We start from the raw sequence: 8,793 nt of genomic DNA on the forward strand, positions 1-8,793 counted from the left end.
GACAGCGCCGTCGCCTGAGGCAGTTCAGGGGCAGTCGAGAGACAATCGGGAGACCAAGGAAAAATTGTGTGTCGTTGTTTTTATGGAAAACCAAGCTACTAACACACCTCCTGAGTTGGAACGGCCAATAGATGCGTAGCACTGTTTGGTGGGCAAAGTTCCTTTGTCTGGTCTCCTAGCTGAATTTGCATGATTTATGGCTATCAGATCGGATTTCGAGATGGAGTACTTTCTTCACAGTATCATTAAACAAATAGAACAATGCATTTGACAGATATGTGACCTATCTCAGTGAATGAGCAGTAGCAAGAGCTTTAAAACGAGCTCAAACTCGACAGATCAGAAAGGCATATAAAAGAAGTTATGGTTTACAGACAAATTCCATCATTGAAACTAACACTAACTCAACTACAGTTATTTAAACTAAGTCTAAACACTAGGAAACATGCAATGCACTTGACATACATGACGGGTACATGTTGGCATAGTTATATTTTAAGAATAGCTGTACATACAATCTCTAAGCATGTTTGTGTTTTTGTGTGTGTCTGTGTGTGTGTGGTGTGTGTTGGAATGTGATCTGGCCCTTTGATGTCCCAAGAGCTAGGAAATGGGGCCCTCTGTTTTACCTCGGAGGGTAACAAAAATGTCAGAGTGTCTTGTTTTTCTCTGGACCGGCCGGAGTCAAGGTCAGATTACAACACAGTCCAGCATGCGAGAAGCATCCTGAAGATTCCAGATTTTATTGACTGTCCTGATAAGTGTGCATATGCTACAAACTGTAACCTCATGGATCTTTTTCTCCTCTGATGTTTGTCTTTTAGTATGGGTTCAGTGGGAGTGAATGCAATTGAAACAGCAGCTCTTGGGAGACCCTTCAAGCTCGGTATGCTGTATGACTGCAGAAAAGACGCATTAATACCAGGTACCACAATATAAACTTTAATATGAGTTACTGAAAACAATTTATAACAAAATGATATAAAATGTGATTCTAATAAATTCACTGTTGAGAGTTAAAACACATTTTTCCTATTACAGGTATTAGACTTTGGAACAAAGAACAGCTGCAGCAGAATATTTGCTCTTGTGCCCAAATTAATACAGGATTCAAAGTCACAGCTTCAGACTCCATTCAGGACAAATCTAAATTACTGAATATTGGATGGTGGACTCAAACTGAGTCTTTTAGGTGATCTCGTCCATGTTAGTGGAGCAGCAAAATATCTCAATGACATCAAGAAGTCTTTCAAACAGCAGAGACTGACGCTACATTATCATTCAACCAGCAGGTTTGAAGAACTGACTGTAAATCATTTGCCTTCTGAAAATCTTCCTGACGATGACAATGATACAGCCACACATGTAGTTACAGCAATACTGTATGGAGCAGACGCCTGCTTTGTGTTTGACAGAGAAGTTTCTTCAAATGAGGACAAAAGCAGAGTAGAGGGAGAAGTGAAAGTGGCCCTTGAGAAACTGCAGGGCATCGTTTCAGTGGGTGCAAATGCTGATCTAAGTATGAATGACAACCAGAAAACTGAAGTCAAAAACTTCACTTGTACATTTTATGGCGACTTCCAGATACCGTCTAACCCAACCTCTTTTGAAGATGCATTGAAGGTTTTTGCTGATCTTCCAAAATTGCTGGGAGAAAAACAAGACCTTGCAGTTCCACTGAGAGTTTGGCTTTATCCTCTGGACAAACTTCACTCGAGAACTTCAAAACTTCATAGAGACATCAGCATTGATTTAACCATAAAGACTGAATCAGTGATTGAGAGTTTAAATACAGCTGAGATGAAATGGAGTGATTTTCTGAAAGACTCTCCTGCACGGATGTTTGCTGAATTTCATGATAAAATACAGAAAATGAAGCAAAACAGCTACATGTACAAGTTGAAACTCATGAAGAAACTCGGCTCTTTGCTGCCAAACATCCGCGGGGACATAGAGAAGGAAACTGCACTGAATGATCTTCTACAAGAACATGATGAATCTCCATTCAGAGGAAGTGACCTCACAGAATGGCTGAAAGAGAGAGAAAGAGAGTCTGAGATCATTAAAACAATCATCAGACAGCTGAAAGACGTTGAGGTAAAAGACAACATTGATCTCATCAAGATGGATTTGGAGGTTGGGAATCTGGTCAGCTACACGTTTACATCATTGAACTGCTCAGATGTTCTTCTTCAACAACAAACCGCCTATCTGAGTCCTTCAACACAAGGAGAAACTGATGTGGAGAGCCCTGATTTCAAGCGAAAGTCTTGGCTAACTCCTGATATCCAAAAGTCCATGAGGAGCAACTTGAAGATATTTAAGAACTTGATCAATTCAAACAGCTGTGAACAAGACAGGTTCATTGTGTCATCAAAGGAAATGGAGAATCATCCTGGTTCCTGCATTATTCTGTACGGAAGTGAATGTGATGAAGCTGTTTGCTTTACTCCTCCATCCAAAACCAGCCTGTCCGATCACTGAAGAGGTCAAAGGTCAGAATGTGGTTCTGAAGGTTCCTCCATCATGTCCTGCTACAGTGGAGCTCAGATTACTGTATAAAGCGAAGCAGGACACAGTCTGGACATCTGAACCTGTGCTGAAGGATCAACACACAGTTACTCTGACTGATCTGAGAGAAGAAACTGAGTATGAGATCAAATGTGCAGCGGTGGGGAAACTCAACTACACCGTAGACAGTGATGTGATCAGAGTCATCACAGAGGTATGATGATCATTCAAATATCAGCTGGCAATAAATACATTAAGTAACTGAACAGAAATATTTTAACTTACCCTTATTGCCACTTCAATGACTTAATCAGTTGTTCATTAGAATCAAGTGATTTAGCAAGTGTTTTTCAGCAAAGGAAAAATAACATAGTAGTTAAGGTTGAGTACCGGAAAATACTGAATATAATAAATGTATTATTGTTTTGTCTGTTAAACAGAGAAAAAACAAGGACATTGGAACAGCAGGAATCAGAGCAGAAGAAATATATCATCTATTTCACAGACTTCATCTTAAATACCACAATAAACTGAGAGCTGCAGATGTTCTTCAGATAACTGAACATTCATTACAGTCCCATGAATCTTGTGCAGAAGAAGAGCTGACTCAGACTTTTCTTCAAAAACTACTGATGATGGACTACAGATCAAGATACATTAAAACTAAAAATAACAATGAGGAAGATCACACACAACGAAGAGACAATCACTCATCTGAAGATGAAGGTGATATTTTTCATGAAATGGTTTTGTCTAATGAAGGAGCAAGTCAGTTTAAGAGGATTCACCCCATGGATGTCCAGATGGCCATGTTTCATTGTGCCGATAGTTTCCTAAAGCAGATGTTGGTCACTAAACTGTCCCAGTGTCAGTACGCTCTGCCTCTGCTTGTTCCTGATCCATTCACACAACAGATTGAGTTTCCTCTCTGGACATTCAGACAAATCAACAAGAGCTGGAAGATGAGAAACACCAACAATGAAACCATCAGTCGAACCCAGCCGATCTACAAGGCAGAAATTCCAATGGTTTTTTTCTTCAGGTTTGGTTCTGTGTCTTCATCCAAGTCTCAGCTGATGAACAGTCTGATCAATGAGAAACACAACACGTTCTTCCACAGGAACTGCCCAGGCAGCAGCAGAACCAGAGTCCTGATGGATGGAGTGGTGGAGATCGCCTGGTTCTGCCCCTCTGAATCATATGATGATAAATTCACTGACTGTGTTGCGTTCTGTAATCTACATGGTGATGCAGGAGACCATGAGAAACAGCTGCAGATCCTCACTGAAATGGCCTCAGTCAATGTTGTTCTGCTATTAAAACTGGACAGGAATGACAGACATGCAGCGATAATTCAAAACTTGTACAGGAACAGAAAGCCACTCATCTGTCTTTTTACTGAAGATGAATCTGCTGTAATTGAGACGAAGACAGGAAAATTCAAAATTGGTTTAAAAGACAGAAATCAGTCAGAAGTATCTGATGAACTCAGAAGAGTTCTCAATGGTTGTCTCGCAGAATCATCTTCCACTTTCAGACTTGAAGATGTGTCCAAACACTCAAACATCAGAGTAGATGTGGAAGATGATGAAGACTGCAGAAGAGGAAGAGAAGCAGCACAGCAGATGATGAGTTTACTGGAGAAGAAAGATCTGACAGAAATCAAAGAATCATTTCTGCCTCATCAGGGGAAACTGTGGCATCAGTGGAGTCAGAAGAACAAAGAACTACATCGACCTCAAGGAGAAGAGACTGAAATGGACATCAGTAGAAAACAAACAAAGATGCAGAAAATCCGTGAACAACAGCATGAATCTGACAACAGTGAGTTTATGAAGCTCTTTATTAAAGAAATTATCACAGACACTGGACATAATATGTATTTCATTAAATGGCTCGGAATTCTTCTTGATGAATATACCTCAGCCGATCTTTCTGCTCTTCATCAGAGGCATAATAAAAAGAGGCCAAGAGACAAAAAACTGAAAGAGAAACATGATAAATATGAAAACCTCTGGGCTGAACAAACCAAACTTGTAAAAATATCTGAGGATCTTCAAACTACAGCCTTTGGGTTGGAGCACATCATGAGGGAGATCGGTCAGATCTATGAATCATGTTCATCTGTGCAGAAGAACAAGAAAGACCTGCAGTCCGACTTCTCTTCTCTCCCGAGTCTTGCAGCAGAGATGATGATCTCTGGATTTCCACTGGAGCTGATGGATGGAGATGCTGCTCATGTTCCTGTTGTCTGGATCTCTGCTGTTCTAGATGAACTCATCCAGAAACTGGGAGACCAGAGACTCTTTGTGCTGTCAGTTTTAGGGCTTCAGAGCTCTGGGAAATCCACCATGCTGAATGCCATGTTTGGACTCCAGTTTGCCGTCAGTGCTGGCAGGTGCACCAGAGGAGCTTTCATGCAGCTGGTCAAAGTGTCCGACGAGATGAAAACACTGATGAACTTTGACTATATTCTGGTTGTTGATACTGAGGGTCTTCGTGCTCAAGAACTGGCTGGAAGATCAACAAGAGATCATGACAATGAATTGGCCACATTTGTTGTTGGTCTTGCAAATCTGACATTGATCAACATCTTTGGAGAAAACGCAGCTGAGATGCAGGACATTCTTCAGATTGTTGTTCAGGCCTTCATGAGGATGAAGAAGGTCAGACTGAATCCCAGCTGTATGTTTGTGCATCAGAACATTTCAGACGTCACAGATGAAGAGAAAAACATGGAGGGAAGGAAACGACTGCAGGAGAAACTGGATGAGATGACAAAACTCGCTGCTAAAGAGAAAGTCTGTGATGCAGAATGTTTCAGTGATGTCATTAGATTTGATGTTCAGAATGATGTGAAATATTTTGCTCATCTTTGGGAGGGCAACCCACCGATGGCACCACCAAACCCAAACTACTGTGAGAATATTCAAGAACTAAAGGAATCTATTATATCTCATGCCTCAAAATCACATGGATTGAAGCTGAAAGTATTAAAAGACTGTATTAAGGATCTCTGGGAGGCTTTACTGAATGAACGATTCATCTTAAGCTTCAGAAATCCTCTGGAAATTTCAGCCTACAGGAAACTGGAAACAAAATACAACAAATGGTCCTGGAGTCTCCGCAGTGCCATGATGGAAACTGAGAACAAACTACACAACAAAATAGAAAATGAAGCAATTCATGAGGTTGAGGAAACTGATGTGAAAACAGAACTGAAGATGACAAATGAAGAAGTGAAAAACTCAATCTCAGGTTTATTTGAGAAAGACACTGATGCAGAAATTCTGATTCAGTGGAAAATATCATTTGACATCAAAATTAAAGAGCTTCAGGAAAACGTTGCAAGAGAAACAAAGATGAGATTAAATGAGATTCTTCAGCAGCGAGAACTGAAGAAAAAGATTGATGCTCAGAAGACACATCATGAAAATACTCTCTATGAAAAGAGCAAAAACCTTGCCTTAAAACTCAAAGACAAAGCAAATGATGAAGAAACACTAAAGAAAGAGTTTTATTTGTTTTGGAAACAAAGTGTAAAGAAGATCATCAGAGACACTCCTTCAATCAGAGAAATTGATTTAATGAGAGATGTGAGAGAGATCCTAAAACTCATCTATAAAAGTGCTCCTGAATACCAATATGGTGAGAGCTGTGATATATTTACTGTGTCAACTTATTCTGAATATGTTATTTTCAGAAAGCCCACAAAAAGAGTTAAAGAAACACATGGATTTGCTCACACTCTGTCTCCAGAGGATGAAACCCAGATAAAATCATTAGTCACTGATGTTGTTCAGCAGACAGACAAAATGATTCAGTCATTTAACATTTCAAAGATGGGCTACAACATCAGCTGCATTCAACAACTCATAGATTACATCAAGACAAGAGTAACAGAACATCAGAAAGGACAAGTAAAATATGTGTTCAAGATTGATTTCTTCATGGATTTGGTTATTTCCATCTGTAAGAAAGCAAACAAGATGATCACTGACCAACACAGACTGTTCAGAGATGCCAATGATCCTAAGATATATGTAGAGAAGAAGAAAGAAGACTACTACAGTGTTTTCCAGAAATACTGTCATGGAGCAACATCAGCTACCATTTTTGGTGAGATCATCTGTCAGAAACTCAAAGAGCCCATTGAACAGAGTGTCTACAAGAAGACTGCCAGAGATCTGACAGGTGAAATCAGATCAAACTGTGAATCACTGAATGGAAACAGATCAAATCTGGAGAAACACATCCTGAAGACAATGGCAGAAGAGGAGGACTTCAACAAATACATGAACTACATTGATAATCCCAGAGATCATTTCAAGAGTTTCATCAGAGATGAAGTCAGTCGGTACATCACTGATAAGTTCAGTGTCAGTGTTTTACACAAGATGAAGGAGAACATTGAACTCCTGCAGCAGAAGATCATGAAAGCAGCACATGAATCTACTGAACATGTTCAAGTGAACAGTGGAGATGTTGATTTGTGGTTGAAGAGTTTCACACAGCAGATCTCAGATGCGCTGATCTTCTCTGAAAAAGACCTCAATGGAGTGAAACATGATGTTGATGATTTCAACCTCCTAGAAGATGTGATAAGACAAGAACTTCTTTCTGTAATGTCTGACATCAGCAGTAGATTAAACACAGAGACATTTCCAGTAAATCTGGACTATAAGTTCAGACCAGATGAGCTTCTGATTGATCACTTCTGCCAGTCCTGTTGGGTTCAGTGTCTGTTCTGTAAAGACATTTGCACCAACACTACAAAAAACCATCATGGAGATAACAGTGCTCCTTTCCACAGAGTGAGAGCAATTAATGCAAGGCATTTCCCTCAAGCACAGTATCTCTGTGCTGTTATTTGCTCAAAATTAGTGGTGAGTGATCAAGATTTCTATGCAACAGATGGAAGCCTTCTTTCTAGAGAATACAGAAGAGCAGGAGGAGTTTATGAAGACTTGAGCATCACCTCTGATCTCTCTGAACTGCCCTACTGGAAGTGGTTTGTCTGCAGATTCCAGAAAAAGCTCCAAAAATACTACAATAAAACATTTGAGGAGAGGGGTGAGATCCCTGTTAAATGGAGAAAATACTCAAAAAAGGAAGCTATTGAGAGTTTGGATCAGTGCATCTAATGAAGCAGATAAAAAGCAGATAAAGAATCTTCCATCTCCCCTCAGATTCTCCTCAGATCACAGCCAGAAATGAGTTTCTATTATACACCAGTAAAACTCCAAACTCAAACCTCATAGAGAAATGATAGAGTACACTGGATACAAGAGCTTTGGAGACAATATTCAATCTAAAAGTGTTCTGTTCAATAGAGGTAAAATGCCAAAAAGATTTACAGTTTATTTTTTACTTGAATTTTAGAAATTTGTATTGAAAAAAGTTATGCAACCTTTACTAAAACATAATTGTTATTGTGGTTTATTCTATAGTTTTTTTTTTTTGTTTTTTTTTTTTTGCCAATTATAGCTGTTTTTTGTTCTGTATGTTAAGATATTAAATTAGCTGTAGATATTCAAATGAGTTTTATGTTATTCATATTATAAAAGTATTTGCTGTTTAGAAATACAAAAAAAGCATCATTCAAAACAACTATATGTAGTATTGTCGATTAGTCGATGTATAATCTAGAAATCAGTGTTCCATCAGAGTGATTTTGACACTGATATTTCAAGGTAAATTACATAAATTTGCTTTTATCAGATTTCTAAAACATTGAAACATTTCCATACTGTGATCATTATATCTAATGCTTTGTGCGCTTGTACAAACAATGACTTGTGGTTCAAATAAACATAATATACAAAAATAACACTTCTGTCCTCGTTATATTGAAATCCTGTATAGACCATTCATGCAGGTCAACTGCTAAAAGACAAAATGCTCTGGGGCCGTATTCACAAAACATCAGCTAAAAGTAGCTCCTAAATTGCTGATTTAGGAGAAACTCTTAAAATAATGGGCTTGTCAGTCTTAATTTTAGGACTCCTAAATGTTTGCTCTAAGAGTAATTCACAATACATTTTAGTGCTAAATCAAGCTCCTAAATGTGTGAAAAGGTAGTAATCAAGAGGACTCCGTGCACTAAGATCAAATTACAAACAATCCCAAAATGGCGGTTGCTGGCAATCCACCTCCGCAGTCCACCCAAAGACAGTGAACATCATTGAGGCAATAGGCAATAGAGCATTGGGTGCTGAGCCTTCTCATAAATTGCAAGTACTGGATGAAATGGATGGCACTCATGGAGGAGTTCTCCTCTTT

General features: G+C 39.0%; 1 protein-coding gene across 1 annotated transcript; it reads left to right on the forward strand.

Moving 5' to 3' along the window:
* Positions 1–1,497: 1,497 nt before the first annotated feature.
* Positions 1,498–8,320, forward strand: LOC125268055 (interferon-induced very large GTPase 1-like). Its single transcript, XM_048190165.1, has 2 exons — positions 1,498–2,725; positions 2,952–8,320. The coding sequence occupies exons 1-2, from the start codon at positions 2,432–2,434 to the stop codon at positions 7,653–7,655; spliced, it is 4,998 nt and encodes a 1,665-aa protein (XP_048046122.1). The 5' UTR covers positions 1,498–2,431; the 3' UTR covers positions 7,656–8,320.
* Positions 8,321–8,793: the final 473 nt, after the last annotated feature.

The sequence above is a fragment of the Megalobrama amblycephala genome, linkage group LG1, assembly GCF_018812025.1.
Source record: "Megalobrama amblycephala isolate DHTTF-2021 linkage group LG1, ASM1881202v1, whole genome shotgun sequence".
Lineage (NCBI taxonomy): Eukaryota > Metazoa > Chordata > Actinopteri > Cypriniformes > Xenocyprididae > Megalobrama > Megalobrama amblycephala.

Bases quoted from the DNA above. Each gene is read 5' to 3' on its own strand.
- LOC125268055 (XM_048190165.1), top strand. From the start codon at position 2,432: ATGAAGCTGTTTGCTTTACTCCTCCATCCAAAACCAGCCTGTCCGATC. The intron at 2,726-2,951 runs GTATGATGATCA...TCTGTTAAACAG, and splicing joins TGATCAGAGTCATCACAGAG to AGAAAAAACAAGGACATTGG.